The following is a 12,383-nucleotide window of genomic DNA, read 5'->3' on the forward strand; positions in this document are numbered from 1 at the left end:
ATGGAATTCAAGGCTCTGGAGGGTAAGTAACAAGGGATATCAACTCTTGTTCCAAAATACAGCTTACCTGGTGTTCTTGAAGAATGTCATCCAGGTAGTAGGATGTCACTGCCATAGAAGTCATCCCAATTGTTCTTCTCAAGTGGGAAGAATCTAGCTGTGGAAATCCCAAGTAAAATAGGTATTTCTACATCAGCTCAAGCAACCATGATAGCAGCTGTTTCATTCCAATCAGGACAGCTCCGGTGGCCTAGTGGTTAGAGCATCTGCCTATGATGCGGGAGGTCATGGGTTCGATCCCCGGCCGAGTCATGCCAAAGACTTACAGAATTGGTACTAACAGTTGTCTCGTTGGCGCTCGGCATTAAGAGGTTAGTGTTAGGACTGGTCAGGCTGGTGTCAGGATAATGTGACTGGGTGGGACATCATGCTACATGTCTGCAGCATGATGCCCCAGTGCTAGACATCACTATAAACTGCCACACTGCAGATATCATAGCGATATAACTGAAAAATTGTTAAAGCTACATTAAAAATCCAAATCACACACACATTCATTCCAACCAGGACTTTTGAACCCACACATCTGAATTATATTAAATAAACCCTCAGGAACAAACAATTATCTCAGCAAGTGATGAAGCAAATTGCTTAAGTGAGATGGACCCCCCAACACACACACACACTTAGAAAGCATACAAGGGCAAATGGAAATTTTCTCACAATGGTGTGAGGATGATCAGGTTTCATCACTGATAGCAATAACTTAAATAATCTAACTTCCTACCATAACATTCTGTTGAGAATTAGTTAGCTCCAGTCACAATAAAAGGTTACCATTCCATGATCTCTGACATTCTGCTTCATTGTGGAAGAGAGTATAATTACCATTCCATGGTCTCTGACATGCTGCTTCATTGTGGAAGAGAGTATATCAGACTAAACAAAGAACTATTTTCTGTCAAGTTTCAATTTCACGTGTCCAAAGGCATTGGCTTTGTGCACAAAGTGGAATCTGTCATTATTACTAACCTGGCTTAATAAGACACCATTTTAATTGCTCACATGAACCCCATCACCTCTCATATAACATCTGCTTTCTACTTGCTTCACCAGTGGCAGGCAGAATCAGCAAAATAATGCCTTGGCATTGACCTGAAATAGTTACAGTTCCGATGGGATGGGTCAGTTTCACTCATGGTCCCTATTCTCATTGTTGGAAACAAGATCATACAACTGGGCAGTGAGTCTTTTGTGGTGAAACCTCTCTATTCTGGACCCTTCATCTCAAGATCATCTAGAGGACCCTGTGGGAGCCCTGAAGTGGTAAAGCTGGTGCATTTACGGATCCAACATCTATTTTCCCCATCAAAAGAGGAAAATGATGACATAGCACAGGCACTTTTGTCCTTGTTCAAATGGCTTGATGATTTCTGCTGGAAGTGCAGGAGAAAAGTTTTTAATTTTCATAAAAGCCTTGCTTTCACATATTTAGTCAATTCTCCAGCTTGTTTATCTATCAGAAAGCTGCCTCACTTATCCCAAAGGATCAGAGATAACCTCTCAGCGGTAGGAGGATGTTACTCCATCTATCTCTTGTATTTTATCAAGGTATTATGATGAAGAAGATATTTGAAGAAGAAACCAATTTTTTCAAGTAAAATATGTTTCTTTGATTATACTTACCCAATCATAATAAAGATACACTTTACCAGCCTCCCTGCAGTTACATCATTCTAAGAGAGCATGCATTCCACCCTAGTAGTAACTGCAGTAATCATGAGATTTTTAATCATTCTCTGTATCAAGGGAAGATCACTCTATTTTAATGCCACCAATATGGGGAAAGTAACTTTTAGCTTTCTTAGCTAACATGTTTAGCCCTTTCAGGGCTGGATTTGTTAGATAGTAGTAGTTCACCTAAGGTATTATGATCAGGTAAGTATTATTGAAGAAATGATTTTCTTCCAAAAGTTGGTTTCTATCATGATAGCCTCAGGCTTTATTGGCAAGAACAGGCTTCTGTGCATGGAATCAATATTTTGTTGTGAAACCTTTATCTTTATTGGACCCTTTGCAGGGAGTGTCTTTAGGACCCTGTCAGAATATTGAAATGGAGTCCAAAATGTATTGGTCCTGTCCAGAGAGGGAGATCTTTCTTGTTCCTTACATTCATTGTAGGAATGGAAAAGGCTTATTTGTTCAGCCCACAAGGAATTTGAATTTTATGTATGTTGTTTGTGTTGGTGGTTATGGTGATTCATTATGTAAAGGAGTTAACCCAATAGTACTCAAATTATGATCCTTTCCATTTAATGAAATGAAAAAGTAGCAATACAGCCATAAAAACTAAATACTGTTATGTTAAAAAATTTGTTTTGAACATGGTGCCAAAGAACATATAAGTAAAGTACTAATTAGTTATGTTTGTTGTATTCTTTCAGGAATTGCTTTGGCAACTGTATGACATGGGACATTTAGACAAGTAAGTAATAGTCACAGCAACTTTTCAAGCTTTGCTTTTTTGTCTTTCATAGCATGGTGCATATGAATTTAAAATGGAGAATGAATAATCAAGCACTATAACATTCAGATTTATATCAATTAGAGTAAACACAAGATATAAGATTTTCTGTTAAGGAATTTCATTGGAATAGTACAAATTTGAAAGACCATATGTGTCTCTATAATTTTCTTTATTGTTGTATGCCACTTGAGTAGAAAAATGTTTTTTTTTCAATGTAAATAAATTCACATATAAAGGCTCAATTTCAGTTTACATGGTTGCTTTGCTTCACATATATCAGTTCCCTGATCTCCATTAGTGTTTATTGATGTGGATATATTATGAGTACCATCAGTGCTTATTTATGTGGATATATTATGAGTACTGTTAGTGGTTATTTATGTGGATATATTATGAGTACTGTTAGTGGTTTTTTGTGTGGATATATTATGAGTACTGTTAGTGCTTATTGATGTGGATATATTATGAGTACTGTTAGTGGTTATTTATGTGGATATATTATAAGTACTGTTAGTGCTTATCGATGTGGATATATTATAAGTACCCTTATAGTCTGACTATACCAACCTGTTTGTTTGTAACCCACCCTACTGATTCCAATAATGGAAACCTTTAATGTGATAAAAAGTGCAAAGAACTTAGTCAATTAATTCATTGATTTAAAATTTCTAACCTGACTGTAAGTAGAGAGGACCATAACACCGTCATCATCATTGCGTTTCACACTGAATGGAAGTTTTCCTTATGTTACATGAAAATATTAAAATAAACTAGAGACAAACAGTCATAAATATAATTATATTGTTATAAACGATATACAATATATCAATTTAAATTATACAATTTTATATAGTGCATTAGCGTTAAGTCCATTAGGATACAGAGTATCTAACTTATGAATCCAGTAAGTTTCTTTTATGAGTCTATTCTTGTCACCATGCACAATATCTATTGGCATGAAAGAAAAATCAAGTAGAGAGTGATTATTGGTGTTAAAGTGTGTTGAAACATTAGAGGAAAACTGAGGATCTCTATAATTTTTTATATGAAAGCGATGATTATTCATTCTCTTTGAAACTTGTTGTAGTGTTTGTCCAACATATTGCATGCTACATTTTTTACAGGTTATTAAATTTGTTGTTGTTGTTGTTGTTGTAGGGCTTAACGCCATTTTTCAGCACACGATAGGCTATACATGGCGGCCAGTATTAATGGTGGAGGAAGAACCCGGGAAAACCCCAGAAAGAACCACCGACCCACGAGAAGCTACTGGCAAGCTTTCTCACATATCCACATTAGCCGAATCCGAGACTCGAACCCACGCAGACAGAGGTGAGATGGCAGTGATCCGTAACGAAGAGCGCTTTAGACCACTCGGCCACTTGGGGCCCCTACAGGTTATTAAATAAATCACATCTGTTGATATGCAGTTAGTGTTATCGCGTAGAGAAAATACCTCTTTTGTATTAGCACTACTGAAAGAAGTACTTTCTCTTATGTTTGCACATTGAGAACACCGGTGTCTGTTACATTTAGATGACGAAAAGTGTATTTTTTAATTTTCTGTCTGTTCTGATTAAAAAATCTTGCAAATTCTTGGGTCTTCTATAAGCGAGAACTGGTTTAATTTTGAAAAGTGACATATGGGCTAGTTTATTTTCGGCGTTTGTGTTGTTTTTTTATCACAAATCCATATGTTACATGGACATGCTCAAGATCCATTTCCAGTTTCTGGAAAGTAAATTTTCAGCAAAGGGGTGTGTGCACTTCTACAGATGTATATACATATGTCGTCTGCTTCCGATATTTGCAATGTCGAATCAAGCAAGAGAAAAGAATGACAACAACAAATTTGCCTTTCACGTGGAATTGACAAGCGGTTTAATTTCTATGTTCATGTCTGCAAAGGGATATAATTCCAAACTCTTGAAAGTTATGGTATTTACTGAATTATCTGGCAGTTTCCGAATAGGATGAAATACATTGTTATGTTGTCTGATGGAAATAAACTAGCCCATAGTGTACACAGTATGGCGCCATTTAGTATGGAAAGTCCGTTAAGCATGAAAGGTGCAGGGGATGCCAGTATTAGTGCCATCCTGGTCACAGTCAGGTTAGAAATTATAAATCAGTGATTCGGTTAACTTACTTCTGTGCACTTTTTATCACATTAAACATTTTCGTTATTGAAATCAATAGGGGGTACAAACAAACTGGGATGTAAAGTCAGACTATAGTGCTTATTGATTTGGATATATTATGAGTACCATAATGTTTATTGATTTGGATATATTATGAGAACCATTAGTGTTTATTGATGTGGATATATTATGGGTACCATAGTGTTTATTGATTTGGATATATTATGAGTACCATTAGTGTTTATTGATTTGGATATATTATGGGTACCATTAGTGTTTATTGATGTGGATATATTATGAGTAACATGGTGTTTATTGATTTGGATATATTATGAGTGCCATTAATATCTATTGATTTGGATATATTATGAGAGCCATTAATATCTATTGATTTGGATATATTATGGGTACCATAGTGTTTATTGATTTGGATATATTATGAGTACCATAGTGTTTATTGATTTGGATATATTATGAGTACCATTAATGTGTATTAATTTGGATATATTATGAGTACCATAGTATTTATTGATATGGATATATTATGAGTACCATTAATTTGTATTGAGATGGATATATAATGGATACCGTAGTATTTATTGATATGGATATATTATGAGTACCATTAATGTGTATTGATATGGATATATTATGGATACCATTAATGTGTATTAATTTGGATATATTATGGGTGCCATTAGTGTTTAAAGATTTTGATATATTATGGGTACCATAGTGTTTATTGATTTGGATATATTTTGAGTACCATTAATGTGTATTGATTTGGATATATTATGAGTACCATAGTGTTTATTGATTTGGATATATTTTGAGTACCATTAATGTGTATTTATTTGGATATATTATGAGTACCATTAGTGTTTATTGATTTGGATATATTATGAGAACCATTAGTGTTTATTGATATGGATATATTATGAGTACCATTAATGTGTATTGATTTGTGGATATATTATAAGTACCATAATGTTTATTGACATGGATATATTATGAGTACCATTAGTGTTTATTGATTTGGATATATTATGAGTACCATAGTGTTTATTGATTTGGATATATTATGAGTACCGTTAATGTGTATTGATTTGGATATATTATGGGTACCATTAGTGTTTGTTGATTTGGATATATTATGAGTACCATAGTGTTTATTGATTTGGATATATTATGGGTACCATTAATGTGTATTAATTTGGATATATTTTGAGTACCTTAGTATTTATTGATATGGATATATTATGAGTACCATTAACGTGTATTGATATGGATATATTATGGATACCATTAGTGTTTATTGATTTGGATATATTATGAGTACCATTAACGTGTATTGATATGGATATATTATGAGTACCATAGTATTTATTGATATGATATATTATGAGTACCATAGTATTTATTGATATGGATATATTATGAGTACCATTAGTCTTTATTGATTTGGATATATTATGGGTACCATTAGTGTTTATTGATTTTGATATATTATGGGTACCATTGGTGTTTATTGATTTTGATATATTTTGAGTACCATAGTATTTATTGATATGGATATATTATGAGTGCCATTAATGTGTATTGATATGGATATATTATGTATATCATTAATGTGTATTAATTTGGATATATTATGGATACCATTAGTGTTTATTGATTTTGATATATTATGGGTACCATAGTGTTTATTGATTTGGATATATTATGAGTACCATAGTGTTTATTGATTTGGATATATTATGAGAACCATTAGTGTTTATTGATATGGATATGTTATGAGTACCATTAGTGTTTATTGATTTGGATATATTATGAGTACCATTAATGTGTATTAATTTGGATATATTATGAGTACCATAGTGTTTATTGATTTGGATATATTATGGGTACCATTAATTTGTATTAATTTGGATATATTTTGAGTACCATTGTATTTATTGATATGGATATATTATGAGTACCATTAATGTGTATTGATTTGGATATATTATGAGTACCATTAATGTGTATTGATATGGATATATTATGAGTACCATAGTATTTATTGATATGGATATATTATGAGTACCATATTATATATTGATATGGATATATTATGGGTACCATTAGTGTTTATTGATTTGGATATATTATGGGTACCATTAGTGTTTATTGATTTGGATATATTATGGGTACCATTAGTGTTCATTGCTGTGGATATATTATGAGTAACATGGTGTTTATTGATTTGGATATATTATGAGTACCATTAATGTGTATTAATTTGGATATATTATGAGTAACATGGTGTTTATTGATTTGGATATATTATGGGTACCATTAGTGTTCATTGCTGTGGATATATTATGAGTAACATGGTGTTTATTGATTTGGATATATTATGAGTGTCATTAATATCTATTGATTTGGATATATTATGAGTAACATGGTGTTTATTGATTTGGATATATTATGAGTGTCATTAATATCTATTGATTTGGATATATTATGAGTGCCATTAGTGCTTTATTGATTTGGATATATTATGAGAACCATTAGTGTTTATTGATATGGATATATTATGAGTACCATAGTGTTTATTGATTTGGATATATTATGAGTACCATTAATGTGTATTAATTTGGATATATTATGGGTACCATTAATGTGTATTAATTTGGATATATTATGAGTACCATATTATTTATTGATATGGATATATTATGAGTACCATTAATTTGTATTGATATGGATATATTTTGGATACCATAGTATTTATTGATATGGATATATTATGAGTACCATTAATGTGTATTGATATGGATATATTATGGATACCATTAATGTGTATTAATTTGGATATATTATGGGTGCCATTAGTGTTTAAAGATTTTGATATATTATGGGTACCATAGTGTTTATTGATTTGGATATATTATGAGTACCATAGTGTTTATTGATTTGGATATATTGTGAGAACCATTAGTGTTTATTGATATGGATATATTATGGGTACCATTAGTGTTTATTGATTTGGATATATTATGAGTACCATAGTGTTTATTGATTTGGATATATTATGAGTACCATTAATATCTATTGATTTGGATATATTATGAGTGCCATTAGTGCTTTATTGATTTGGATATATTATGAGAACCATTAGTGTTTATTGATATGGATATATTATGAGTACCATAGTGTTTATTGATTTGGATATATTATGAGTACCATTAATGTGTATTAATTTGGATATATTATGAGTAACATGGTGTTTATTGATTTGGATATATTATGAGTGTCATTAATATCTGTTGATTTGGATATATTATGAGTGCCATTAGTGCTTTATTGATTTGGATATATTATGAGAACCATTAGTGTTTATTGATATGGATATATTATGAGTACCATAGTGTTTATTGATTTGGATATATTATGAGTACCATTAATGTGTATTAATTTGGATATATTATGAGTACCATAGTGTTTATTGATTTGGATATATTATGGGTACCATTAATGTGTATTAATTTGGATATATTATGAGTACCATATTATTTATTGATATGGATATATTATGAGTACCATTAATTTGTATTGATATGGATATATTTTGGATACCATAGTATTTATTGATATGGATATATTATGAGTACCATTAATGTGTATTGATATGGATATATTATGGATACCATTAATGTGTATTAATTTGGATATATTATGGGTGCCATTAGTGTTTAAAGATTTTGATATATTATGGGTACCATAGTGTTTATTGATTTGGATATATTATGAGTACCATAGTGTTTATTGATTTGGATATATTGTGAGAACCATTAGTGTTTATTGATATGGATATATTATGAGTACCATTAGTGTTTATTGATTTGGATATATTATGAGTACCATAGTGTTTATTGATTTGGATATATTATGAGTACCATTAATGTGTATTAATTTGGATATATTATGAGTACCATAGTATTTATTGATATGGATATATTATGAGTACCATTAATGTGTATTGATATGGATATATTATGGATACAATTAGTGTTTACTGATGTGGATATATTATGGGTACCATAGTGCTTATTGATTTGGATATATTGTGGGTACCATTAGTGTTTATTGATTTGGATATATTGTGGGTACCATTAGTGTTTATTGATTTGGATATATTGTGGGTACCATTAGTGTTTATTGATTTGGATATATTGTGGGTACCATTAGTGTTTATTGATTTGGATATATTGTGGGTACCATTAGTGTTTATTGATTTGGATATATTATGAGTAACATGGTGTTTATTGATTTGGATATATTACGAGTGCCATTAATATCTGTTGATTTGGATATATTATGAGTGCCATAGTGTTTATTGATGTGGACATATGAGAACCATTTATTCATATGAATATATTATGAGTACCATTAATGATTATTGATGTGGATATGTTATGAGTACCATTAATGATTATTGATGTGGATATGTTATGGGTACCATTAGTGTTTATTGATTTGGATATATTATGGTATCATAAGAGATTAAAACATCTATATTGTTTTCCAAAAATAGAAGTTTTAAAATCTGTTGATAGTTTTTTTTCTCTCACCACATGGGATACTCCATGGAATTTAACAACCCTAATATATCTTTATAAATTTGGAATGTGATGGATACACACATGCACACACACACACACATACACACATATGCACACACACACATGCACACATACATACAAACACACATACACAGGCATACAGAATCTTTGCAAATAAGCAGAGGGTATATAGCAAGTTTTACCAAATTATCACTCACATTTTTTGATGACATTTTATTTCTTACTTTTATATTTATTATCCTCAGGTACCCAATGGCACTGGGTAATCTTGGAGACCTGGAGGAATTGTGTCCTACGGTGGAGCGGCCACTGCCTGTACAGATATTTGAGAAAGCAATAGAATCTGCCAAAACCTATTATAATGAACAGCATGTGTACCCCTACACTTACTTGGGAGCTTATCACTGCAGGAAGGGAAACTACAGGGAAGCATTGAAAGCCTGGGCAGATGCTGCCTCAGTTATCAAAAAGTAAATTCAAGTGTCAACACTTAATATTTTTTGTCTCTAAAATCCCATACCAGTGAAGAATTACATTGAAGCTCATCTGTATCAAAATTAAAATAGAAGGAAAGTTTTCGTATAATGGAGCATCAAGCATTAAAAAAATACACGTGTATGCTGTGCAGTAATGTATGAAATGTTTGCTAATTGTCAGTGTAATTCTGTTTTAGCAAACAAATTTAATTACCTTAATTTTATTTCAAACTCATCACTATTATTGTAATTAATATTGACAAAATATCTATTGATACATTCTTGTTGATCAAGCATCAGTCCCAGTACATATGAGGTATTAAATTTGTCCTTGCTACACAGGGATATTTGTATGTGACAGTCTTTTCATAAGAAATCCATAAAGAAAAGACATGCACATGATGACAGTATCATCTCTGCTCGTTTCTTGTTGTTGCCCGCTTTAGCAGATAATGAGTTTGTTACTTTGTCACTTTCCAATTTCATTGAATTTAGGGGGCCCCGAGTGGCCGAGTGGTCTAAAGCTCTCTCCGTTACAGATCATTGCCATCTCACCTCTGTCTGCGTAGGTTCGAGTCTCCAATTCGGCTGATGTGGGTATGTGAGAAAGCTTGCCAGTAGCTTCTTGTGGGTCGGTGCTTCTTTCTGGGGTTTTCCCGGGTTCTTCCTCCACCATTAATACTGGCCGCCATGTATAGCCTATCGTGTGCTGAAAAATGGCGTTAAACCCTACAACAACAATAACAACAACATTGAATTTAGTGCCATTGGCATCAGCAATCTCAAGTGTGTGTATCATAATTTTTGACTTGTATCATCTTTTGTTTGCCCTTTTCCATGCATTCAGCAAATATTGATCCCTTAGAAAAGAGTTTGCTCTGTTTGCTCTGCTGACCATTTAGAAAATCCATTTTCTTAAAACCAGTTCTTCATGTTGTTTAGTTCACCAGTGATTGAAATGGGACTCGTAAGAATATTGTGAAAATTGGATAGGAAATGTCTGAAGTATAAGGTGTCTAAATTGTTTATTTACACAGTACATTTTTTAGCCTTCTGATGATGTATTAATTCACACCTAGCTGGCATGAATTAGAACTCTCTTATGGTAGCTTCCTACAATATTGCAGGTTATTTGGTATCACGGTATTCAAGGTGTTTGGTAATTTTCCGTGTAGTGTCTCCTATTGATTGCTTATCTTATATACACTGGATGATCATAAGTTAATAGTTCTGTATCGCCAGATTTATTTCGGGAAAATTTCAGAACTGCTGGTGAGTATGCTATTTTAAAAATGCACCCATAAATTTCACCTTTTCAAAACATGGCTATACCCCATGTTTTCAAGTAAAATCTGTACCTTCTTAAAATCAATATCACTGTAATGAATCAGTTAACCAGTTTGCTGTCTGATAATTTCCAATGATTGTATGCAAGAGTCAGATCATATGATTACCATATTTGTCAAGAAGCAAGAGATCAAATCTGTGGAAGGAAATAAGAGTCAAAATATGAAGGATGTTAATGTTGTTGTTTTCTGGTGGCTTTTGCAATGGACAGGTTTTTACTTAAAAACTTTGTTTACCATGATTTATTACTTTTTGTTGTAACACCTTGTTTTGTTTAAACAGTCTGTGGGCAACATGTACTTTCATGGCCATATTGGTGTGCCCATTCTCACCAACAATCCAGGCAACAGCACCCACCCCCACCACATGTAGTTACATATGCATTGTTTTGATTCTCTCATAAGTTTCTGTTGTTGGAGGGTAGAGACAACAGAATGGGAGTAATTGAAGTAGCATCCATTTTTCAAATTGATTTATGATTTGTGCAGTATATGTATCATGATCCTAACATTAGGAGAAGTATATGTCATGGTAAAAATATTTCTTCTTTATAACTGTGATATCAGAGTAATGCCCCTTGCATAACATGGAATCTGTTTGTCAATTATTTACCACAATCATCTGTTTTAGACTGGAATCAGTGAGTTGGCATGCCCAGTCCACTTCTACGTTCTGCTTGCATGCTATGGGCTCAAAAAAGAATGTAATATTGCTGGTCCTTTGGTTGCTGCCCAGATAGTCACTCCTGACACAACCGAATTTTTCAGTATCACTAACCATCTTTACTGGGTTTGCCCTTCTGTTTGTAATCATTGAGTAAGTATGGGAAACCACAGGGTATTTCCTTCCACAAGTATATACACTTATATTCATTGTGTCAGCAATCTTTAGGAAAGTTTTGCCCTTGAAAGTAGAGAAATCTTTTGACCCTACAGGGTGAATTTAAGTATAGGCTTGATTCTTAGTTTTTCCTCCTCCATTTTACCTATTCTCCTAACATTAATGTGATGGGGTAATGTATTTGATGTAGAAAGGAAATTTTTATTGTAAATTATGTTTCTCTGAAAATACTAACATAAACATTACTGTAAATATCTCACACCCCAGCCTGCAATGGGAACATCCTGTCTCAGACAGCGCTCAACTGGCTATATATGGAATACAGAATGAATGCCAATTAGTTAGGTAAGGGGAGTTAATCTGTAAGCGTGGCTTCCTTTGGTTGTTGTTGTTGTAGGGTTTGCCATTTTGCAGCACACGATTG

The 12,383-nt window shown here is 32.6% G+C and overlaps 1 protein-coding gene across 1 annotated transcript in view; it reads left to right on the forward strand.

The window, feature by feature from the left end:
- LOC149804303 (menin-like) overlaps window positions 1-12,383 on the forward strand; it is an 82,152-nt gene that overhangs the window by 51,800 nt on the left and 17,969 nt on the right. The window contains exons 4-5 of the mRNA XM_089938609.1: window positions 2,445-2,485; window positions 9,542-9,766. Coding sequence (XP_089794735.1) covers window positions 2,445-2,485; window positions 9,542-9,766 — 266 coding nt within the window. The remainder of the gene's footprint in view (window positions 1-2,444; window positions 2,486-9,541; window positions 9,767-12,383) is intronic.

Source organism: Sinohyriopsis cumingii, chromosome 2 (genome assembly GCF_028554795.1).
Source record: "Sinohyriopsis cumingii isolate HCF-2022 chromosome 2, ASM2855479v2, whole genome shotgun sequence".
Lineage (NCBI taxonomy): Eukaryota > Metazoa > Mollusca > Bivalvia > Unionida > Unionidae > Sinohyriopsis > Sinohyriopsis cumingii.